The sequence below is a fragment of the Dipteris shenzhenensis genome, chromosome 12, assembly GCF_047967505.1.
Source record: "Dipteris shenzhenensis isolate YYH24624 ecotype China chromosome 12, Dip_SZ_1.0, whole genome shotgun sequence".
In the NCBI taxonomy this organism is placed as follows: Eukaryota; Viridiplantae; Streptophyta; class Polypodiopsida; order Gleicheniales; family Dipteridaceae; genus Dipteris; species Dipteris shenzhenensis.
Window position 1 is genome coordinate 8,448,837 of NC_141607.1, and position 25,754 is coordinate 8,474,590.

At 44.9% G+C, this 25,754-nt stretch overlaps 1 protein-coding gene across 2 annotated transcripts in view; it reads left to right on the forward strand.

Moving 5' to 3' along the window:
- Positions 1 to 25,754, forward strand: part of LOC147895767 (glycolate oxidase 2-like) — a 117,544-nt gene that overhangs the window by 74,624 nt on the left and 17,166 nt on the right. For both annotated transcript variants that reach the window (XM_087382165.1, XM_087382166.1), the window contains 2 exons: positions 15,641 to 15,710; positions 15,994 to 16,094. In XM_087382165.1, coding sequence (XP_087238291.1) covers positions 15,641 to 15,710; positions 15,994 to 16,094 — 171 coding nt within the window. The remainder of the gene's footprint in view (positions 1 to 15,640; positions 15,711 to 15,993; positions 16,095 to 25,754) is intronic.

Sequence of the window (25,754 nt, forward strand, 5' to 3'; positions counted from 1 at the left end):
CATGCAGGCCTAAGTTGCTGTTTGTAGTCTTGTGCTGCCCGTTTAGCCATGTAAACTGCGAGATCATATGCAACCTTTCTCTATAAGGCAGCTTGAGAAAAGACCTTTCATAAAGTGGTAGAAAGTCAACAGACATGGTACGCTAGTTTTCTAGTACTGAACATGCTTGATGATAATGTAGGTCACAGCAACCTAAGGAAGAAAAGGAAGACCTACCTAGGAGAGGGTACTATAATCCGAATCAATACCCATGTGAAGCTTTAGGGGGAGGAGGAACCAAAGGGGACCACCTTGCATAGAGATCCAGGTTATAGGCCACTCCTCAGATGAAAAGTAATAACTGTCTTTGGTTTGAAAAGTCAAGTTTCAGCCATACAAGCCCAGTAGCAGTGGTTGTAGAGATATATACAATGATATGGTGGTGTAGGATAGACTAGGACTTAGTCTATTTTGGAAGTTTTAGTGTGCTCTAGTACTTGGACTATATATACGAAGTACTTGTACTTCATTTGGTTGAACATTTCAGCTGGAGTTTACTTGTGTTCACTTCTTGTTTTCTTGTATTCACAACTGTTCTCCATTCTTGTTCCTACATGTGGTATCAGAGCTAGTCCTTCCATCCCTGTCACTTGCTTCCCCGTTCTCCCACGTGCTCCTATTGCACTTCTGTCGTGGAGAAGAAGTAAGTTGTTGCTGGTCGACTTCTCTTTTGGCTATCTTGATCTCCCATGAGCTTTGTGTGATCTCGAGCTTCAGTTTTGTTGCGAGATTTTGCACCAAGAAGCACTCCTCAACTGGGCCACTTTGTTTTGTGTTACGCGCGTATTTTTTTCAAGCAATTTTGAATACCGGAAGTTGTGTAGCTGCGTCGAACAACCAGGAGGAGTTTTGAGTAGTTGTACTAAGGTTTTACCCCCCTTTCAGAGCTGGTTGTGCTCTCAGAATTTCATTTTGAGCAACAGATCAAAAGATACTAGCAATATCATTTACGTTTTGCTGATTTTCGTGCAGTTCGCCTCTCTAGCTCGCCATTTGACGTGCCCACTTGCCGTTGCCTCTCTAGATCGCCACTTGCATCTCCAGCACCGGATTCGACTTGGTGGTTCGACTTTTTCTCCTGCTCCAGCTCAAGATCCTTGCTTCAGCTCATTTTCAGCCTCTCCCAGTTGCCTCTTGCAGAAAGCATTGCGTAGGTGTCTTGCAGATTGCATTGCACAGGTGTCAGTGCATTTAGGACAGTTTTTGGCTACACATTGATGCAAGTCATTGATCAGGTGTTAGTTGATGCTCTTATGGATGTCTATTGAACAAGAGTTTGCTATTGCATTGTGAGCCATTGTTTGGCTGACATATAGGCTGATTTTTGGGACAGAAGTATGTTGCATTTGAGCCACTATTTGGTTGTGGTTGAGGACAACTTTTTGGGGCAAAAATATAGTTCTTGATTGCATTTTGTATCCCGGAGAGGATTGAGATCTGAGCAGATTATTGCTATTTCAGAGCAGCCATTGTCAATGAATGCCATTGTAGTGATTGCATAGCAATCTATGGTCTTTCAATTGTCCATTTGCTGTCTTTTCCTTTGCAGGTACACTTGGAATTATTCTTGAGCTTGCAATCATGTCTCTCAATGAGATTTTTGGCACCATGACGGAGGCGGATAAGTTGGATCTATGCTTTGTGGTCGTTTACACTCAAGAATATCTTGGTTGGAAAGGGCTTATGGGACATTGTGAATGGTGATGAGGCTACACCTGTTGGATCTAGCACGAGTGCATCTTTCACTTCTGGCACTACCACTCAGTCTTCTACTACCGCTCCCACGGAGGATCAGAAGAGGTTGGATCGCAGGGATGCCCAAGCGTTATCTTTGATTGCATTGTCTCTAAAGACACACATTAAGTCCACTATTAAGTCTTGCAAGACCTCAAAGGCAGCTTGGGATAGAGTGGAATGTGAAGAATGAAGCAAGAAGCATTGCCTTGCACAATCAGCTCAATGACTTGTCCATGTAGGAAGGTGAAACTCTTTTAGCTCATATTGCAAAGATTACTGACATTTGGAATGAACTCGCAGCTATTGATGAGAATATAGAAGACAAGAAATTGGTCTCTATCACTCTCAATAGTCTGGCACCCTCATATGATACTTTTGCTACTTCCTTTACCATTATGCTCAGGGCTGCTCCACTCAATTTTGAGGAGTTAGTTGGCTTGCTCTTACAGGAAGAAATGCGGACTTACAATTCAGCCCGTTCCTATGGTCAGAGTGAGCAAACACTTGCCACTCATGGAAAGGGTAAAATTCAGAAAAAGACCAGCCATGCTTATCAGCCCAAGAAGGAGGGGAATGCAAACACAAATGCAGGGAATGCAGATAAAGGTGCAAAGGTGAAGAAAGGTAGATGCAATTATTGTAAGAAGCCTGGTCATTACATTGCAAAGTGCCAGAAAAGGATTGCCAATGAGAAAACGAGACAAGGCACAAGTAGTAATTATGTGGCACTAGCTGAAAATGCCAATGCTTCACCATCTCATGCAAACTTTGCACAAGGGGAAAAGGATAATGTGTTTACTGGATTTCAAGATAGCTTTGGAGCCAGGGGGGATTTAGTTGCACATGATGCTTCTCTTGCTTTATCTGGGGATTCTTCATTTGCTGCAATAGATACTTGGTATCTAGATAGTGGTGCATCGAAGCACATGACTCACAGGAAAGCGTGGTTTGAAGAAATTAAACCTATTCATGGCAAACAGGTTACTTGTGCCAATGATGCCGCTCAGGACATCACATGAGTGGGAGATGTTTCCATCCTTTTGATTCAGGAAAGAAAAAGTATATCCGTGATGTCTGGTATGTTCCTGAATTGAGAAAAAATCTTGTTTCCGTTCCATCCATGGCTCATGATCAACACATGCTTGTGGAATTCCAGGACGATCAATGCAGGATCAAGGATCCAAAGAAAGGGTATGAGATTGTGACTTTACAAGCTTGATGCTCAGACCTATAATCAGCATGCTATGGCTGTCTCTTCTGCTACTCCAGGTGATTTATGGCATGCTAGGTTTGGTCATGCACATCATAGAGCTTTGGCATATTTGCATAATCATAATATAGTTGAAGGATTGCCAAAATTACAGCAGGAGGTGTGTGAAGCTTGTGCTCTTGGAAAGTTGCATCACCTACTATTCCAAAAGGATGGTCCAGGTTCAGTAAGAGCACAAAGGGTCTTGTAGATATATTGATGTTTGTGGACCAATGAATGTCACAACCCATAGAGGGTATCAGTATTTTGTCACATTCATTGAGGTTCACTTGGCTCTTTATCATGAAAAGCAAATCTGAGGTGTTCAATTGGTTTAAGGAGTTCAAAGCATTGGCTAAGAATCAAAGCAATTCTAGAATTGGAACACTTAATTCTGACAATAGGGGAGAGTATACTTCACATGCTTTTGAGGGATATACCTGAAGGAGCATGGGATAAAGCATCACAAAACAGTGCCATACACGCCTCAGCATAATCCGATTGCAGAGAAGAAGAACAAGACTCTCATGGAGATGACATGGTGTATGTTGAAATTAAGAGAATGTCAAAGGCATTTTGGGGTGAAGCAATTGTTACAGCCACATATATTCAGAATCGCTGCCCTACACAAGCATTGGTTGGCAGAATGCCTTTTGAGACATTTTATGGGTACAAGCGCAAGATGGATCACTTGAGAGTGTTTGGGTCTGTTGCATATGCTTTGGTACGAGCTGAAAATCGATCCAAGCTTGATGATAAAAGCATTAAATGCATCTTTGTGGGGTATAGCACTGAAAGCCGAGGCTTTAGGCTTTATGATCCAGCCACGAGGAAAGTAATCATAAGCAGGGATGTTTTGTTTGCAGAGCATGATAGCATGCAGTCCATGAGTGAGGAGTTGCCTCCATATGATGATACACCTTTGGACATCATTCAGTTTGAGGATGATGCTGACTTGTGTTCTTCAGTTGATGTTTCCTCTACGTCTCAAACTCCAGCAGGGCTGCCACATGTTGAGGATTCTTTTCCCTCAAATGTGCAGCCAGCTCATGGGGAGGGACAGCCCAATATTTGAGAGCATTATCAGCGCCGTGCAAAGGATGTTACCCCAGATCCACTTCCAAGATGCTATTCCCAACGGGACAGCTGAAAATTCAGTTCCTAGATAGGCTAGGTTGACACTTGCAAATGCTAGAGATCAGCCTATATTGGGGAGAACCAGGGCCAACAATCAGGATGCTAAGAAGCAGGTGAATTTTGCTCTCATGACCCAAATGATGGAAGCTGAAACTGAGACTTAGCACTTTGAGGATGCTGAGGGCAATCCGGCATGGCAGAAAGCCATGGAAGCTGAGATTAGATTCATTCATAAGAATGCTACATGGGACTTGGTTGATGTGCCCATTGGCAAGAATATGATTGGCATCTACAAAATAAAGTATCATGCAAATGGTATAGTTGAGAAGTACAAAGCCCGTTTAGTTGCCAAGGAGTATGCACAAGAAGAGGGGATAGATTATGAGGAGACTTTTTCTCCGGTGGCCAAGATGACCACCATTCACTCTATCATCTCTCTTGTTGTGTTTTATGGTTGGTCTATGTACCAAATGGATGTCAAGAATTGCTATGCAAGGATCAACATCAGCAACTACTTCCACCTCCCCACCTTGACAAGGACGCCACTAAGGAAGAAGACGAAGACAAAAGGCAACCAAGCAAATATGGGTCCAAAAGGATCTATTGAAGGCTCAAGAATACTTTGAGGGTGAATCATATTTTTGGATTTTTGGATTCCAAAGAAACCTTAACATATGAAGCCACCCCTAGCAATATGGCTATGATGGGCAGGACGTCCATCGTGTGTGCCTTGGCCATATTTGCATCTCTCGCTGCGTCTCTCCACGTAAGTTGGATGAGAAAGATGATTTTAGCACAATGACAGAAAATATTGTGTTGTTTATACAAAAGAAATTAGCATCCTTTTCAAAGAAGAAAGGTTCAGAGGTACTTCAGCAAGTGCTTCGTGACCCACACATCTCAAAGTATACAGGGGAGCAGAATGCAAGCGTAGCACTGCTTTCTGCTATGAAAGAATCTCTGCAAATCCTAAAGAATCCTAGATCAAGTGATGAATTGTTTGTCCAAAGAAGCACTCTCACTTGCTTGTTAAATGCATTGCCAAGAGACCATGAGGTATCCATTGGCATGTAGATAGTTGCTTGAAGAAAATCGGTTTCTCATTTGCAAATGGGAATGCTACCTTGTGACACAGGTCTTGGGATAGTAAGCCTGAAAGCTTCTCTTCGATATCACCAAAACACAAGTCTACTCTCTTGAAAACATTTGTGCTTGAGGCACAACTCCATATGTATATATAAAAAAACTCGCAAGCCAACACCAGAAATGCCTTCGCATCTTTCTTGACATAGTGTGTGATACCTCTAGCTTCGGGAACCTTGGCAAAGCATGGGGAGTATACATGTAAGGTCTCCCCTCTCCGTGCATTTACTGTAAACATGAGCACACCACTCAGATCGATAATTAATGCAGACCAAACAATTGGCAGATGATGCTCTGAAATCCCCTGGTAAATGATGGGTGGATAGTCCCCATAGCAACAAACTCCTCACCCTTATGAATGAACCTCTCACCGTGATGCATCATATGATTCGTGGCTCCCAAATCTATGAACCAATCATCACTAAGTGAAGGCTCTTGCATGCTACTCTAACATGCTTCATACTAAAGAGGTGAGTACCATATCCATGCTCATGTGTATACTCTCTTCCACCAATATAATGATTGCATTGTGGTCTTCCACCATGCCCTCTATGTGTGGCATTATGCTTTGCATAACAATCTCGCTCATAGTACCCAAACTTACCACAAAAATGACAATTTTCAGCTTGTGAAGTAGGAGTGGCCCTTTCTCTTCCACAGGTCGGGACTCTCCCCCTTCCTCTTGGCACATAACCACGTCCTCTTTGGGCAAACTCATTTCTGTCCATGGTGTTTTGATGCGCATATGAGGCTCTCCCACGGCCTCTTGGGGGTCCACTTTGCCCTCTAAAATCACCTCTACCACCCTGGTGATCAAATAAATTCTCTCTTCCACTATGTGTGGAGCCTTTGAGCCCCCAAGCTTTACCTCTTCCGTCATGCGCAATGCAACCAGCTCCTCAAAATTGGGCATAGTGTCTCGCACGGAAAAAGAAGTGTCCAATGATTTGTATTGAGGGCCCAAACCATTTAAGATGATAGACACCGAATCGTCATCTCCACATTGCAATTTATAGAGGCCAAATCTTCTGTAATTTGACTTATCTCAGCCACATAGTCCGTGATACTTCTATTTCCTCAGCCACATAGTCCGTGATACTTCTATTTCCTCTCCACATTCCATGGAGTTATTGCTTGAGCTAAATTTTCCTTGCCTCCGTGCTTGTACCATATAATTTGTGAATGATGTCCCAAGCTTCTTTAGGCGTACTAGCTTTCTTAATATGAGGGATGAGTGTATCAGAAATGCAAAGAGATATCCAATACAATACTTCTCTTGATATTTCCACTCAAATTTTGTACTCCAATTTCTGATCATCCGTTGGTTCATCCATGGCAACTCCGGGCATTCATCTTTGCCCGTAATTAATTCCCAAACACCTTTTCCCATGAGCAAATTCTCCATTCTATAGGACCAGGCGCTATAATCATCCTTGGTCAACTTTTCACTCACTATTTGGGTTACTTGTGAGGTCTCAGCCATGCTTAATTCACAATACTTGCTTCCAAATGCAACTTAGCAAGGAAAACCTGTTTGCTCAGGCTGCTGCTCCCCGCTCCTCCTTCTGCCCTCCTTCCTGCTCCCCTCCTTGCTGCCCCCTCCCTCCCCTCGCTTCTCCTCCCTCCCCTCCCCACCTTCTTCTGCTCCCCCCGCCTCCCCCCCCCCCCCCCCCCCCGACTCCCCTCCCTCGCTGCTGCAGCCCCCCCCTCCTCCCCCGCTCTCTGCCTCCTCCCCCACGCGCTGCCTCCTCCCTCCCCTCCCCCCTACCTGCTGCTCCCCCCGCCTCCTCCCTCCCCTCCCCCCTACCTACTGCGGGCCCCCCTCCCCCCCGATTCCCCTTCCTCACTGCTGCAGCCCCCCCCTGCGCACTGCTTCCTCCCCCGCGCGCTGCCTCCTCCCTCCCCTCCTCCCTACCTGTTGCTCCCCCTGCCTCCCCTCCCTCTCTCTCCTTCTCTACCTCCCGCGCTGCTGCGCCCCCCCCCCCCCCCCCCGCGTTGCTACCTTCTTGCACCCCCCCCCCCCTCTCTCCTCTCTCCTCCCCTCCTCTCCCTTCCTCCTCTCCTTTTGCTGGCCCCCCTCTCTCTTTGTTGACTACTCCTCTCCTTGCTCATTCCTCTCTCTCCCACCTTCCTTTCAACCTCCCTTCATCTGGAGTACCCTATTCTCTTTAGGGGTCTCCTAGGCTTCAGGAAAGCGGATGGAGTTCTTCTTTGTGTTTGAATCGGCCTTTCCCACCTCAATTGACGAATGGGTTCCCATTCAGTCAATTCGTTAACGCCTACACTGGCCGCGAGAACCATCACTTTCTCAAAAGACGAGCTGCAGCAGTTGCAAAAGGATTTGGAGCATGAGTTTTCATCAGGTTCCCTGGTCTCCCCTCAGTTTATCACCGGCTTCTTTCAGTTATTGGCGAGAGGTTTGGTGTGGTAGCAGAGATCCCCCCTTTTCCTGGCGAGCCCTCTTCGGCTGCTGAGGCGGTCATGATGGATGGGGTACCCAGAGTTAGGGTCATTGTCCAAGACCCTAATATTTCAGATTACCACATCATGCTACAGCGACCCAATGGGTCTTTCTTATGCCAGAGATTTGAGGTCGCAGGTCGGCAAGACCAGTGAAGGATTTGCAGATCCTCGGGGCACTTCGCCAGAGATTGCCCAAAGAAGAAAAAGAGGCCCAAAAAGCAACCAGCTCGTACTAGCTTACGACAAAGAGCAGGAGCAGGACCTACCGCTCCACAGGCACCACCTCAGACACGGGATCCCCCCCCTCCTAGGGCTACTCGAGTCCCTCCTACACTCCGCACCACCTGTGGCTCACGGTGGGTTCCGGTCGCGGTTAGGCCCTCTACTTCATATCACACCTCCACCGCTTTGGAGGCTACCCCCTTGGAGCCTCGGGAGGAGACTAGTGTTTAGGAGCCTTGCTCGACTCCACCCCAGGATCAAGCTGTACCTTCCTCAGCAACCCAGGTTGTTGGCACCTCACCTGCAGCACTTCTTGATTAGGACTCAGAACAGGTGCCTCTTTCTCTGGATAGAGGGAAGGGGGTCTTACATTCTCTCCCTGCTTCGGTAGGAATCCTTCGCACCCCCTCCCCAGGACTGGCTCAGCGGAACTCCTTTTCTGCTCTGGAGGACCTCTCTAACCTCCCAGATGATGATTTTGTACTTTCCACTTTCGGAGAGCTAGTTATCGGCATCCCTTTTGAGAGATCTTTCTCTCTCTCACCTGTGGACTTTCCTCCCCTTGGACCTCGTGTGTATGGCAGGAGGTCAGCTCCGGTGGAGGGTTCTTTTTCCGCCACCAAGTCAGGTAAGGTATTCCAACCCGCTTCCTTCCGCTGATGAGGATAGCCAGTTGGAATATACAGGGATTGGGCGGCATCCCTCATCGCCGTTACAGACAGGTGATCAGGAATCAACTCCATCCAAGTGTTTCAGGTGGTTCCCTAGACATTATTTTTCTTTAGGAACACAAACTGGATGTCAGAGATTGCTCCAACTCAGGTAAGCTACTTTCAGGCCGGACTTTTTGGCTTCCTGCCTTGGGAACCAGAGGAGGTACATGCATATCAGTTTCAGATTCCATTCTCCCTCTGATCATTGGACACGGTACCATAACCCCCTCGAGGGCCCAGTGGGTTCTGATTGACGGACGTAAGATTGGTTTCCTCAACCTCTATGCTCCAAACAACAGCGGGGACCGTGTTCTGTTTCGGAAAGAGTTGCTCCCGTGGGCTGACATTGCAGAGTCGTGGATTATTGGAGGTGACTTCAACATGGTTGAGGCACCTTCTGATAAGCAAGTGGGCAGAGAAGGTGGTATTCATTCCCTCGAGAGAGCAGCTTGGGATGCCTTCTTGTTCAGGTTCAGTGGCAGAGATGTTTGGTCAGATGATGCATTTCATGTTCAGTCTCAGTCACTTTTGTTTTCATGGTCGAACCATAGGGTGCAGATGCCTATCCATGCTCGGATTGACAGATTCTATGTGGATGACTGGGCTCTTGATAGAGGGGGGACAGTTTGCATTGCAGCTGGTGTTTCCACTTCCGACCATTTTTTGGTAGTTTTGTCCTTCTCAGAGCCCCATCTGAGAGGACGGTCTCACAGTATCAGGATCCCCGATGCCTTATACATGGATGAGACTCTCACGGAGGCAGTCTTGGAGATCCGGGTTTCTCACATGCAGGGGGGGTGGCCGGTCAATGTTACGCTCTAGCCGAGGTAGCATGACCTCGGAAGAATCAGTCGACATTTCCCTTATTAGGATCTATCTTTGTAATATATGTGTTTGCGCTTTATGTAAATGATCGGGAGGGATTAATGTCAAGGTCCTAGGTGAGGGCTGATAGCACCAGACTAGATAGATCTGAGACCAAGGGCCTAGTGCAAAGATTGTGCCTAGGGGCAAGGAATTAAATGCATCCCAAGAGAGGGGTGAAATGTTGCATTAGGAAGGCCCTATATGGATGACATGTGGCATCTAGATCTATCTAGGAATTTGGGGTCTGTCAAGGCTAGTGAGAGAAGATAAGGATTGAGTTTTACGTGATTTTGTTGATAGCTCTATCTCTCTTGCTTGGGAGTCTTGGCAGAATTGGCTGGGAGGAAAAGAAAGGTGCTACTCCCGTGATATCTGCAGGGAGAAAACAAGAGATAGGTGACAGATAGTTGACAATTGGTATCAGAGCGGAAGGTTGGAATGAGAGAAAGAATCGACGCTATTCAACGGAAAGTCTGAGCGGAGACACCGAATGGATGCAGTGGCCCGTGAGCGGCGAAATTGAAGACTGGTTGGTCGACGAGCGTAACGGGCTAACGGTGGTGCGTGAAGGTGCTACGTCACGGACGGTAGCTGGTGACGAATCAACCGAGGGTGACGACGAGGTCTGCGATAGTGCTGCGCTCACGTGGACCCACGAACGGGCTATTGTGGCGATTCGACGAAGTTAGTTGGTAGGTGGCGCAGAACGACGGAGCGCAGGAACGTGGTGGTCTACGACGGATTGAAGAAGGAAGGTGACAGTTGCGACGGAGGTCTTCGGTGAGATTTGTGGGAGGAGCGCAGACTGGTCGTGAACGAACCTGTGACGACACCGCCACCTGTTCTGCCGTAGCCTTGGCCCTCCAAGCTCACGTTGACAGCTCGTAGTTGGGACTTCTTTGGCCACCAGTTCCGCTTATATGCTGTAGCTAGTTGATTGCAAATTGCTCGGGCTGAAAGCTGTGGGATTCGAAGTCCAGGGAGCACTCTATCTATTTTCCTTTTGGTTTTCGTTATTCCTGTTTTGTCGGAAGCAATTAGATTTTCTTGGTCATCAGAGGTCGCAGTTGATGATGCTATAGCAAGAACAAATTATGCTTGAACAGATTATGCCTGTGTGTTTCAGTCGGAGTCAGATTGCAGGAATTTCCCTAGTATAGGGAAAAGCGCCATCTGTGAGATATGCCTGTATTAAATGCTTGATCAGTGTGAATGTGGGATTGCAGGAATTCCCTAGTATAGGGAATTGTGTTCAGAGTGTCAGTACCCTGAATTGTGTCAGCTTGTGATTACAGTGTTCTAGGGGTGTTTTAAAAAATTATTTATTTAAAAAAAAAAAAAAGCCCCAAAACAAAACACCTACTGAACTAAATGGAAGCAGAAGAAGGAGCTTCCAGGAGGGACCCTGGTGAATCAGGACTCCGGCCGACCCAGCAGGGATCGCGCCCAGTAGCTCACACTTTATCTGGCAGGATTGCATTGCTGGAAGATGCCTTGCAACAGTTGTTAGCGCAGTAATTACAAGCCAATGCAGGGCAATCTGAACTTAGGAGAGTGCTACAGAGTATGTCTGCCAGACCTTCTCGAGAAGAGAAGGGAAAGGCTCCAATGGAACTGGAGTCTAGTGTCCATACGGTCGAGCCTAGGAAGGCTAAAGTGCCGAATATTGCGAATTACAGACCGGAAAAGTATTCTGGTCGGATGAACGACCGTAGCTCCGATGTCATTGAGACCTGGTTACACAAATGGGACGAGGCGTTCACCATTTGTGAGATCAGAAATGACATCAAAAAGATCCGCGAGGCCACCCATATGTTTAGTGAGGCTGCGGATCGGTGGTGGATTAAACAACAAAAAGATGGCATAGCATCCACTACCTGGGAGGGGTTTAAAAGAGAGTTCAGGAAACACTTCTTACCTCCTGACGAGGCATCCCGAGCTTGGGATCAATATAGAAACCTTCGTCAGAGAAATTTATCAGTGGCAGAATACACTGATAAGTTTCGAGAGAGTGTAATGAAGGTTGACGAACCCCTGCCTCAATCAATCCAAGTGAAAGATTTCATATTTGGATTGAATGATCGAATAAAAATGGAAGTTCGGGCTAAGTACGCGAACACGCTAGATGATGCAATAGCTATAGCCCTGAACTACGAGGATGCCAAGGGCAGCAAGCCAAGTGGGTTTGCACAGGTCGGAACCCAGTATGGGTATCCGAAGAAGTCTGGGTTTAAGAAGAAGTGGGCTAGTAGAGGGAGTGGTTCGCAGCCGAGTGGTCAAGCCAAGCAGGCGAGACCGGCTGAAACTCCTAAACCGAGTACCACCATTGGAGTGAAAAGGAAAGTAACTCCAATGGCAGCCCGGGCTTAATCTAAGTCTCCCTTGAACCCAGAACAAAGGGAAAAAGCGAGGAGAGAAGGCTTATGCTTTGGTTGCCTTCAACCTCATCAGTACCTTTGCACAGCATCGGTAGAGTCGGTAGATGAGTCTTCGGCTAGCACTGATGTTATGCAAAGTGATGAGATGGCCAAGCTGGCTAATCTTATAACAGAGGAGTTCTCTGAATGTTTCAGGGATGAACTACCTTATGGGTTACCTCCAGAGCGGAAAGTTCAGCATAAGATTGAGCTGATCCCGGGGCAGAACCTGTAAATAGACCTCCCTATAGAATGAGCTTTACTGAAGAAGCGGAGGTGCGTAGGCAACTGGAAGAATACCTAAAGTTGGGGCAGATTCAACCAAGTTTCTCACCTTTTGCTTCACCAGTGATATTAAAGAGGAAAAAGGATGATACGTTTCGCCTCTGTATAGATTACAGAGCATTAAATAATATCACTGTTAAGCACAGGTATCCGATGGCTCGGATTGATGATTTGCTAGATGCATTACATGGAGCCGTGATTTTCAGCAAGATAGATCTTAAGTGCGGCTATCATCAGATCCGGATTAGAGCCGAGGATGTGCATAAAACCGCTTTTAGAAGCAGGTTTGGTCATTATGAGTTTTTGGTAATGCCCTTCGGACTTACCAATGCTCCAGCGACCTTCGTCATGCTTATGAACGATTTACTACGTCCGTATATCGGAAAGTTCGTAGTACATTTTATTGACGATATCTTGATATTCAGTAAAAGTGTTACTGAGCATTGTGAACACTTAAGGATAGTGTTCAGTACTTTGAGGAAAGCCAGTCTTTATGTGAATAAAAAGAAAACTATACTGTGTATGGTTAGGCTTGAGTATTTAGGGTTCATAATTACTCCACAGGGGGTAGAAATGGATCCGAAGAAAGTGGCTGCGATACTAACTTGGCCAATCCCTCAGAGTCTGACCGCGTTGTTGCGATCATTCTTGGGATTTGTCCAGTTTTATAGAAGGCATATCAAAGGATATTCCGGAATAGTATCGCCATTGACTGATCTGACCTCAGATAAAGTACCTTTTATTTGGGGACAGAATCAACAGGAAAGTTTTAACACCATAAAACAAGCTGTGGTCTCAGGACCGGTGTTAAAAATAGTTGATCCCCAGAAACCGTTGTTCCTAGAAACCGATGCGAGTGGCATTGCGGTAGGAGCAGTTCTCCTTCAAGAGGGAAGGCCAGTAGCCTTTGAAAGCAAGAAGCTTTCTCCCTCTCAAAGGAATTGGCCAACTCATGAATTGGAGTTGTATGCTGTTATCCATGCTTTGAAAACATGGAGGCATTATCTGTATGGTTCAGAGTTTTATGTGGATGTGGATCATGATACTCTGAAACATTTCTGTAAACAGCCTGACTTGAGGGGCCGCCAAGCTAGGTGGGCAGAGCTCATGCAGGAGTTTAATTTAACGATTCGGTACCGAAGGGGAAAAGACAATAAGGTAGCTGATGCGTTGTCTCGCATTATGCATAACCTGAGTTTCACGGTATTAGAGAGTGCTCTAATGACCGAGATCAGAGAAACTCAGAAGGTGGACGAGTTTGTCAAGAGCTTATGGCCTAAGGCTCATGTGTTAAAACCCGGGGAAAATGAAAAGGATGACCTGGCATCCAGAAAAGGCCAAACTTATGCAAGATATGCCATAAGGGATGGTATGCTAGTTAGAAATGGCAAGGTTGTAGTACCCGGTCAGAATGATCTCAGGCAGAGAGTCATTCGACAATGCCATGATAGCCCGTGTGCGGGACATCCAGGAGTCGAGAAGACATATGATCTCGTGAAGCGAGATTTCTTTTGGCATGATCTTCATAGGTGACCTTGATGTGAGGGGTAAACGATCTTTGTGCTCTGATTGGTCCATACACCTTGGTGGAGCTCTATTGGTCACTTGACGTGGGAGTCTTTGCGTGGACCCCAAGTGACAACTCACCCCGCAACATGGCGGTGGACCAATCATATGCTGCATGGCAGTGGACAAATTAATGGCGACGATGCATAGCTTGGCGGTGACACTGGCTTCTTCTACAAATACATTGAGCTGCTACGAGATCCCTGTCTTTGTCCAGAAGCAGCTCCGTCCTAATGAGAGTCGTCTATAGGTGGGTGTTGTTATCGTCGAGTCTTCTCAGTTCTACGTCATGTAGTGGTCTAGCTTGTCCTTACGCTCAGCTGAGTATATGTGTCTTTGAGAGTCAAGTCTTTTTGTAATCGGCAAAAATCCCCTGTAGGGGTGAGCCTCGTTGTCCTTTGTCAGCGTCTAATAAACTGTGTCTTGTCTCATATGTTATTTCTCATCAGCACTTTCATTGCGGTTGTTCTGATAGAGGGAGTGTAGTGCTTGAAATTCATCATTTTATGCTTTAATTCATGAGGGAACCTATTTGAGAACTCAAGGCTAGACTAAGAAATATACGCTCCATATTCTCTCAATTCTAACATCCTTCCCTTGTGCAATGTCCAAAGTCAAGATAGGCTGGATTCAATTGCACAAGGGACTCTGTGATAAAATATATTAACACTTGCACTAACCAACCTTCTGCCATGTTGCCTTCTTCCCAGGCTGTCCATGTTCACTTAGATTGGGGTTGCTTTAATCTCATGGTACCATGTACAAAGGGCCAATCAGGCTAGGCACAAGAGGCGCTGATTTAACAGGGCAAAAGGGTTGTGCATAGCTTGAGAAAATGCGGTCTCTAGGTTTTTCTCCTGTTCTTCAAGATGTATTGCATTGAACATGCCCCTGTGGCTAGTACATGAACGAGGGACATGCAGTTAAGATCAAGGCTCAAGAGCCTTGATCTTCTCTCCATGTCCATTTATTTGATCCAAATGCTGTGCTAACAAATCAACCTTAGTTGTCTGGCCTTCAGAATTTGAAAAGATGGAACACCAGGAAAAATAACTTTTAAATCTTGTTTCTAGCAAAAATAATGCATGAGCAAGTGGGGTCTGTAGATGTTTCTCCAATTCATCAAGATGTATTACATTGAACATGCACCTGTGGATAGTAGATGAGCGATAGACATGGATAGAAGATCAAGGCTCAGAGATAACAAAATCACACCTTTGTTGATCTTTTCTCCATTTCCATCCCTTTGATCCTCCTGAGATAACAAAATTACACCTTTGTTGTCTGGTCTTGAGAATTGTAAAATATTAAACACCAATCTTGTTCCTAGTGATCTTAACTCCTCGAAAGGATATTCATAGCCTTTTTGAAATCACCATGTGGAAAAGATACATGCAGGAAAGCCCTATACATTTTTTCCAACCTTCTGTATGAAGGTCCTTGTTTGTTTGTGAACATATTATCTTCAGGCACAATGAAATTACTGGTTATGCAGCAGCCATGCAATGCAATTTTTGAGCGTGGTATTTCCTGATGTGTGCATAGACATCTGTTGGGTGGGGGAAGGCAGGCCCCAGGGCCTGAATCAAGGTTATGATCTCAGCTATAATGTTTCTACTTAATTGCTCTCTTATTTTCAGTATGGAATCAACCTGAATGAATGTTCTGTGGATAGTCGATTGAATATTTTCTGCCACGAACATTGGACTGCAGTTTTTGCTGGAGGGATATACATGTAACGGTCAGGAGTCTTCATATCAAATTTTCATGACCTCTCGTTAATACCTCTTGATTGCTTGCAGGATATAAAGTGGTTACAGTCAATTACAAATCTTCCAATAATTCTGAAAGGGGTCTTGACCGGTGATGATGGTGAGTGTTTTAAAGGTGTTTGACATAGTCTTGATTGCTTGAGGACAGTTCACTACTCTGAGCTTAGGCACAGCATCTTGATTCGACTGTTCAGCTAGTTATAGTTTCTGTAATTTCGTTTGTAAATTGTGGCTGTTGTTGGCTCCCTGCATATCCGCTGTTTTTCCTAGCATGGAATTTGCTTATGGGTTGGTTCAAGCTCTTCGAATGAGAACGATTGCATTCTTACATGCAATTGATGATTGCTATTGACATAAGTGAAATTCTGTTGGCTTATGGACAGCATCTTTAGCAGTACAAGCTGGAGTCGCTGGAATTATTGTATCTAATCATGGGGCCCGCCAGTTGGACTATGTCTTACCAAGCATAATTGCCCTTGAAGAGGTTCTCTCTCTTTGCCCTTACCTACTTCTAATTATAACAAATTTGGGAAGCTACGCTTCTTATGGTAAGAGTGTCTTTCTTATGATTTTTTGAGCAGCAAGATACTGCCTTTCATTTGAAATTTTCAATAGTTTTTTTTTTTTTTTTGGGAAGAGGTGAAGCTACGGAACCTGGAACAGTCAATCCAGTTAAAGACATTTGATTTTAAAAAAAAGAACGAAATTGGTTTGAAAGGGAGGTCCTTACCGCACCTCCGTACAAGTGCGTACAAGTTCAAGCCCGACATCCCCAAGCCAAATAAGCCGAGGAAACTCAGACCGCTCGCTGTAGTAATGGAGCCCGATCAATGGATGATAGAGAGAATCTGGAGATTCAACCGCGGCCCGATAGAAAAGCGGCAATCAACCATAAATAGAGATAGAGATGGAAAGGATCCGGCAAGAGCACGAAACTCCGATGGCTCAAGGAAGAGAATCGGTTTTCTTCGGGATGACAGGTCGGGCGGCAGGGCTAATTGTACGCAACATCAAATTTTGTTCTCCACCTCGGGAACATCTTTCCCTCTTTTTTGCATTTGTTCTCACTCAAAACAACGTAACTAAGGCTCGCCGAATTTGGTGCCACACAGGACTTGTTGAGGGCGGCAGAGAACCTCCATCTTCAAACTTCAATGGGGACGTCGGGAGGGCAAAGTGGTAACATTGGGCTATTGAGGAGTGGGCAATAATCTTTTTTAGATCGATTTGTCTCATGGTAGTCAGGCGGGTATATAGGCAACCTTCCTGGTCATTGGTGTGTGGAAACCTTCCTACTTGGGGCCAAGCAACATAGAAACCAACTCCTTTGACTGTAGAGGCGAGACGAAGAGGACCCGTTGAGTCCATCCAGAAGGCGATCACAAACTTCCTTTACCTAGGCGATCACAAACTTCCTTTACTTAGGAGATCGAAACTAATGACCGTCGGAGACGTGACACATTCAGAATGCAAAGAGCATCGTAGAACTAACTCACCTTTGTGTTGACTTACACATGAGAGATAGATGAATGGAATGACAGTGGTGGTTGCCAAAAAATGAGCTACCTGTCTTGCTTTCTTGATGACGCAAGCCCTCACCAGAGCTATTGTCAGCCTAGATTAGTTTCTCTATCCTTAGCCAATCGACAGATTTGGTCCCATAGACATCACACAGAGGTTTTGACATTCTGATGGATAGTTGACCAACCCACTTGCCTATTAGGGAGAAAGAAAGAAAGAAAAAAAGTCTATTAATGTCCACGGGAGACCAAAGGTCTATGGGACAATAGAAAAGCCATCCAATACATTAGTTTAGGGAGGGCACATGGCAACTCCTTAAGATTGCATAAAGCAACTTCACTTATTTAGAGTACGTAGATTGTCCTGGAAAAACATATAGTTGGTCATACATCATTTTAAGACCGAGAGTCTTTTGGTTTTGATTTAAACTCCTTAATGATTGCTATTCCTTCGCGATACACTGCCCATTTACCATCCTTCCTGGCAGCCCTAACTTTGGCTAATTCCATTGCTTTATCTTTCAGCTGAGCCTTTCCTTGGCTATCCATAACTTAGTACCTTTCAGCTTATAGGATTGTCGTAAAATCTTGAGACCTAAATATCGTGAATTAAACTTAAGGATAGCATGACCTTTACTATGGTCGATAAAGACTATCCTAGCTTCACCATCATCATCAGAATTATCAAGCTTGTCATCCTCGTCAGCTATCCAATTGATGTTGTCGGGCATGGCTGCTTTGACATTTGCTAGGGTATCACTGAATGAGTCCTCCTTGTAGCATCCTTCTGGGAGTCCCCAAATTCTGATTCTCAATGCATTATCCCATTTGGCTTCATGTCCTTGATCTCTTGCTGAATATCAAGTTTGTTGACCTTTGCTTCAAACTCCACAATGACCTCCTATTTGGCCAAAAGTATTTCATTATGAACTAAATCCTTGATTGTGGAGACTAACTAGGGGGTAGGGGGGGAAGCCTTACAAGACTTCACAACCTCATCAATCACTGCCTATTTGCCAAGCCCTTCTAGAACGTGAAGTCGAGCCTTTACTTCTGCCAGCTCCAGCCTTAACTCTCGGACTGTTTGCTACAAATAACAAATTTGTTCATGTTGCCCAATGATGGGTCGCTTTGAACCTGCTTGTTGGTATTGCGTGCAAACGAAGAGGGCGTCATGGTTGTCATTGTCGCATATCATGCCTTGGTTGAGGTTGCTGGTGTTGAGGGGGATTTTGAGGAAAGAGTTGGCCATTCCTTGCTGGACATATCTGAGTACCCCCAAAGTTAAAGCTAACCCCTAGACTAGGCCCGGGGTGACGTGGAGATGATGGGCTGACGAAGACGGGCTGGCTAACGCTAGGGCGGTGGCTAGGGTTGACGGCTAGGGCACTGCTGGTAGCGGATAGGGCTGAGTCTTGACGGCGGCGGCGGCGGCTAGGGCTGGGGCTTGGCAGCGCTGGTGGCAACTAAGGCTAGAGCTAGGGGGGGCTGGATAGGGATGATGTGCACCATCACAGTCCACTAGAATGCTAAGATGCATTACATGATGTCTTGAATTTGGCAAATAGGAAATCAAAATAGACTTTACCAAGGGTCTCACAAATACAAGAAGACAAAGATAAATCTTCAAAAAGAAAAATGATTGATGTAGATGAGCAAGATCAAGAAGAAATCATGGATGACTAGATATCCAAAAGTTTTATCCCTCTGCTTCCAAACCATGTCTTGTTGGAGTTCTCGCATGTTTAAAAAGTACATTCAAGGTAATCCTACTCAAAGAAATAATACTTCCACACGTTCTTGGCCAAGGCAAGAGTATCTCCAGCCCTTGACGCATCTTTCAGTCTATTGATGTAAAAGACGGGGTGAACTTTTACATGTTGGAGGCAATTCTACTTTGTATGTAACCTCATTTATCTTTTTCAAGATCAATAAGGGTCCCCGGTAACTAGGGGATAACCTTTTGACCAACCCTGTCCATAATTCGCAAGTATATGTGCATTCCCTTTGAAAACTCTCTAGGCGGATGCCGTCTATCAGCATAAAACCACGCTCTATCCTGAGTACTCGTGATAGATTCTCGTGCGTCACTAGCATCTCTTCCATGTCTTGCAAGAAATCTTTAACTGCATCTAGCTAAATACCCTTCAATCCAACCGTCACAAGAGACCTAGGTTGATATCCGCACATAAGCATAGACGGGCATAAATCAGTGACCGTATGCTTAGCAGTATTGTAGGCAATTTTCATTCTTGCGGTGTTCTTCTCTCAATCAGACATCCTCTTGGAGACATACGCCCGTACTATATCTTCCAAAACCCCCTCTGTTTGCCCATTTGACTCACGATGATCAGCGAAACTCATACACAAGGTAGTTCCTAATTTCTTGCTAGAAGTGCCCAAACAACTTCAGATCTTTGTCATTGACTATGTTACAAGGCAACCTGTAGCCTGAACAACTGCTCAACAGAATGATGAGAGAGTTTAGAAGCACTTACGACTGTCTTTGTGGGTAAAAATCTTGCCATCTTCGTCAATCTATTCCACCACAACCTTGATCCATGATGATTATAAACTTGCTTCCCAAGAGGTAGTTGTGGTACTTGGTCATGGCATAAACTATGCTGAGACCCTCCTGTTCTGTAGTACTATAATTGCATTCTGCTGTGTTCAGTTGTCAGCTGAAATCCACCTTGTGGTCCTTGTCAGGTTGAGCCAATATGGCATCAGTGGCCCATCTACTATCTTCCACATGAACATGAAAAATGACTTTCCAATTAGGCTTGCATAGAATTGGTGCCTTCACGAGATGGTCCTACATGGACAGACAAAGGACTGTTCTTGGTGGAGAAGTTCTGTCAGTGCGACTACAACGTCCTCATAGAAACGGATGAACCTTTTGTAACTACCCACATGCTCCAAAAAGGACATCATTTCTCTAGGTGTGTGGGGAATAGTCGAGGTAAGTGTCACCTCCACCTTAGCTGGATCTGTAGTCATTCCTTTAGCAGAAACAATGTGGCCAAGGAGAACCCCGCGTAGTGCTAGAAAGAAGCACTTGTTAGTTTTGAAGCACAAGCGAATTCTCTGCATTTATCAAAGACCCATCTCAACGTCTGTAAATAATCGATTTGTACTGCAGGATCAAGGTGGGAGGCATTCTTCCCATTGAAAGCAAATAAATAATCTTAAAAGACCTCAATAAACTTGCTAATATTCTCTTGGGAGAGTATGGTGACTAGGCGTTGAAATGTTACCAGTGCATTATACAAACAAAGGGCATCATTTTGTAAGCATACATGCCCCATTGGGTGATGATGAAAGTTGTCCTTGATTGATCTTTCTCCCTCATCCTGACTTAGTTGTACCTGCTATGCCTATCCATGAATGAGTATAGACCATGGCTAACGACGATTTCTAACACCTTGTCTGTGAATAGGAGAAAAAGCAGTCTCTTCTTGTTGCTGCATTCAAACCCGTTAGTCTACACATACCCAAAATTTCCATGTCTCATGTTTGGGAACAATAAGGATGCCACTTATCCAATTGGAGTAGTCCACCGGGTATATCAATGCTGCTTGCTCCATTTTCGCAATATCAGGTTGGACGACTTTACTATAATTGGGATTCATGCGGTATGGTGCTCTGATCACTGGGTCTGCATCTGGGTATAAGTCGATGCAGTGCTCCATGAATTCAACCGGGACCCCCTTTAGATCTTCATATGACCAAGCAAAGATATCCACATATTCTTGAAAAAAGTTACGTAGGTGCATCAAGAAGATAAGTGTGCTCCCAAACCCAACTAGCTACCTTGAGATGCCGAGGTTGGTCCTCAGTCCCAATGTTAAGGTACCGCCAGTTCCATGCATGATCAACCTGGGGCATGCTTATTGATGTGGGGTTGTCTCCCAATCATATGCAGGAGTATCTTCCAGGGGAAAGTGACCCTCCAGTTCCCACAACCATGAGTGCGAAAAAAATATTGGTTTTTCCTCTTGAAGTGGTTGAGATGTAGAGGCAGCACTAGACGTCATTTTCTTTTCGCCCTTTTGGGCCTAATTGAGCATTCCTTAGTATGATAATCCTTCCACCTTATAAGTAGTCCAAAGGAAGATCCTCAATCGTGGGGAGATCTGCCTCTGACAGATAAAGGTTAAGCAAAGTAAGGTCAGCGATGTCCTCCTCTCCATATGGGGTGTGTCAGCTCCATTGTGTGGAGGGTCCTCGACTCCAATTCGGATGTGCATAACTCCTTGTAGTTGTCCAATCTGCTCTTGGTTCCCTCTAGGTCCATCATGATGACTTGTCCCGAGTGACATTAAGCACCAAGTGGTCATCCTCCTCTTTGGTGTCATAGGGATCATACGGGTTTGACTCTATAGTACCATCAATGTCCTCTTCCTCTCTTGTTGCAAGATGGTCTTGAGTTTGGACCAAGCTATCCATGTCATGTGTCTCCATTGCCTCGTCATGGTCATATCCTTGAGTTACTCGGCTAACCTCACCACCACCTTCTTCGGTACTTGCAGAGAGAGCAAATCTACTAATGGTTGAGAGGAGTATGAATAGTGCACTGCATCCACAAAATTGCTACAGCCTCTGTGTCATCCTGCTTCAACATGTATCCACTTGCTTGGTACTATTTCTTTTTGTTTTTCAATAGTATGCTTATTAAGAAATGAAATGTTTTCCTACTGTTCAGTTACGGACAATGGGGACTAGGTGTAGCTTTTGAGGGTGGACCCCCTTGCTTGGGGTTATGGGCATTAGTGACCCACAAGAGTGATGGCCTCTCTTTGAGAGGGACATCTGGAAACCACACCCCACTTGAGTACCCAAACATGGGACCAATCAAATGCACAGATTGCATACTGACCTAGGAACCATTCAAGAGAATGTTCCCTGAGCTTTGGGTGTGGGCCTAGCAACATGCCAAGAGTAATGGAGATACAAGATAAGACGACAAACAAATGAGCTCAATATGGCTCAATTATGACCTTAGAGTACGTCAATAGATAGTCCAAGCTGTTAGGAACCCGTGGGTGTGATCAGAATTGAATTCTGACAACTTTGAAATTTTAGGGTTTTTGGGAGTCACACGTGGCAACTGACACGTGGTAGACTGCCACATGGAATCTGAGCTGGCAGGTCAGTCCACCTGTCCCACACATGTGGCAGCATGCATGGCAAGTGGCAGGGCATGCAGGCCAAGTGTCTGGCCCCAAATCTAGTAGATTTGGGGCAGGTTGTGGATTGTCCTCTTTGGGACTGCAGCCCACCAAAAATCTGGGACAAGTGTCCACCTTCCACTCTAAGCCTAGGGGGGGGGCTGAGCCTATAAAAGAAGGCCTCTCCCCTTCATTCCCTACATGAAAAATTTGTCACTTTTCTTCTCCCTCCTTTTGGTTGATGCAGCAGAACCTCTCCAACTCCTTGGGTGCAGCCAGCTTCTCCCCAGGCCATTCTCTCACCTCAGCAGCACTTTCTCTCTCTCTCCAGCAGCACACTCTCTCTCTACAGTTCCAGCCCCACTTCTCCAGAAATCTGCCTCCTCTCAGCTCTTCTGGAACAGCAGCAGCATCCTCTCTCCTTCTCCTAGCCTGGAGCAGCCACAGCCCCTTTCTCTCTCCTGCTGCAGTCTTTCTCTCTCTACTGTTCCAGCCCATTCCCCTTGCAGAAATCTGCCTTTCTGTGCACCTCTGGAACAGCAGCAGCTCCTCTCTTACATCCCCTCCCTTGGGATCAGCATTGGCACTCTCTCTCTACAGCTATCACTCCATAAAGTCTTTCTCTCTCTAGCCTACAGGCTGTTTTTTCTAAGCTGTTCTCATTCCAGCCCCATTTCCACACTCTCCTCACCCAAGGTAGCTTCAGAGGCATCAAGGACTTCATCTACAAAAGGGTCAAGTCACGAAGGGAGCCTGTATTGTCAAGTTTATCTCATTTACAGCACTATTTCATGTTGTTTCTACTATCTTTCTAGAAACTAGTGCGCCAAGAGTTGAAACCTGAGCTTGTTGGAGTCCTCCTTTTTGTTGTCTACCTTGTACATATGCTCTTGAGTCTTGTATCTAGGTCCTAGGCTTTCACTGAGTTCATCAGTTTGGAAGGTGCATTGCACCTTGGTCTTGTATCTCCATTTTCAAGAATAAAGTGAGCCTGGATAAGGGGGGGGGGGGGGTCTTGGCCCCTCAATCATATTGCAATTTCCAATGATCTCACTTTGTGTTTAAGTTGTATAAGTCTTAATTCCAGCTTAATTACAATCTCTTAAGTTCAAGTATATGTGTTTGGCAACTCGCAATCATTTCATTCAAACGACTCTACAAAATCTGTTGTTTGAAAATGAAATAAATCTATGACTACCTAGCTTCCAATTAATAAAACCTTATTGAGAAGAGAAGTAGTGACAACTTACTTAAAATAAGTAGCAATATGTCAATAAATAATTAAATAAGTGTGTGTGTAACCAGAAATATAAATAACTCCATAAGAAGTAAAAAGAAACAAAAGTATGTAGAGTAAATAACTAAACAAATCCCTCAAGAAGTAAAAACAAAAATAGAAGAGCAAGACAAGCCAAAGCCAACGTGCACAATGAACCAAGAAGCACCAAGTGAGCGACAAGCAAAGCTAGCCGAGTTGAAGTGTGTGTCAAGCATGGACGGAGGATCGTGAAGCGCAATGCTAGAGTCTTGGGCAAACAAGTTGAGGACCGTGATCCCAAATCTTGCGATGAAGCTGTGTAAAGTAAAGTCACCTAACGTCAGGAAATCTATGGAAAACTCCCACGACCCAAGATTTTTGTAAAAGCCAAGTAGAACCTGAAGGTGATGGAGACTAAGCTAATAAGTGCAGTGAGAAACGAGAGCCATAGCTCTGAGACACCAATGTAGTTGGACCCAATAAGCCTAGTTTGCAATGGCGAATAAGCAAACTGTTGCGGTAATGAAAAACGAAGCGTATGCAAAGCCCCCCAACGTGGAAGAATAAATCTTTGTCTACAAAGGGACCGATGGGAAGCCAAGAGAAGAAACAAACGAAAAAGCCGCGCGAGAGCTAGTGCAATAATCGAGTTAAGATGTCCAAATGTCAGGTTGATAGAAAGCACCGAGTAGTTTACACTCTGCATCTGAAAAAGCATCGTTTCATAAACTAGTTCACCTAAAGCAAGCGCAGCGGATGATTCCTGGATTACTTTCTGCCATGTTGGCTGATAAGGTGCTCATGGCTCCCATCCAATCGAAGATGACAGTTTCTTCCTACTTCTGGCGAGCCTGATCCATGTCAAGCTCTCACAATCCTCTCGGGCTGGATCCAAAATGCAGCTTTGATACGAATTGTTGGCGTTGATAGCAAGGAGACACATAGATGCGAGAAGTTGGAAACTCAAAGTGGATGATGCTTAGATTGAGTGGGGTTTTTCCCCCTGTGCTATTTAGTGCTTAGTAGTCCATCCACAAGGTATGCTAAGTACAACAATGATCACACCCCGTAGGTCACATGGAACTGTACCTACTAAGCACTAAATAGCACAAGGGAAAAAACCTCCACTAGATAGAGGAAAAAGTGCCCCAGCTCTACACCTATATGATCATCCAACACTCCCGTAACATGAAATCTTACATGCCAACATAATCATCAAGTCCTACTTGGTGCCACAATTAGTACACAAATTAGCAGTGCTGGCAAATTCTAGGCTAGGAACAAGTAGAAATTTGATGATTCTAGGTGTGGGTAGGCTAGAGCAGAGTAGTGATGCCTTGGAAGGTGCAACTATGAAAGTGTCAAGTAGGAAGAGGCCAAAAGTGCAGCAGGATGCTACATAATAATTTGCAAGAGCAAGGGGGGTGGCAAGGAGCCCTAGAAAATCATACGCACTGGTAGAAGATGAAGGAAACTGACTGGTTTTGCAAGACCAAGCCTCAATGCTCACACAGAACCATGCAAAAAATGGACAAATCTCAACACAACACATCATAAAAAGCTAAAAAGCTATAAAAATCAACTTAAAAGCTAAAAACGGCTTATTAGATTAATTAAAGTACATATATTTTAATTCAAACAACTATTCTAACCTAATAAATTGCGAATTTCATTTTAAAATCTTTCTTTATAAAGATTTTGCACTATGATCTCTCTACCCATGCATACAATAAATTACGTATGTGGTCCTAGAACATTTAATGGATCCTAACTTGCTAGGGCCATATGGCCCAAGCTCAACCGCTTAGATTTAATCCAAATGAAATGAACAATTAGGCCCTACTATCTAATTTGCATGTGAGCCATTATAGATTCGAAATTGTACTCAAAAGACTGTTTCTTTCTAAGACGATATCCATCTTATAGATTTAAAACTATATAATCTTGTTTTGTCCTCCCAAACCAAGCATTATTGCCTAGCACAGCAGCTCAACCCCCAAGGCCCAATCTGAAGCTACTAGGATAATTGGACTGGGTATGGAAACCTTGTGTATATGCAGAGCATCCCAGTCTCATGAAGCATGCTGAGAGGTGGAGGGTGATCCAATAAGAAAAGTACCAAGCCTTGCAGGCATGAACAAGCCTACGGGTTGTGAATTAACTCCATATGTTGTGGAGTCATGCCATGTACTAGC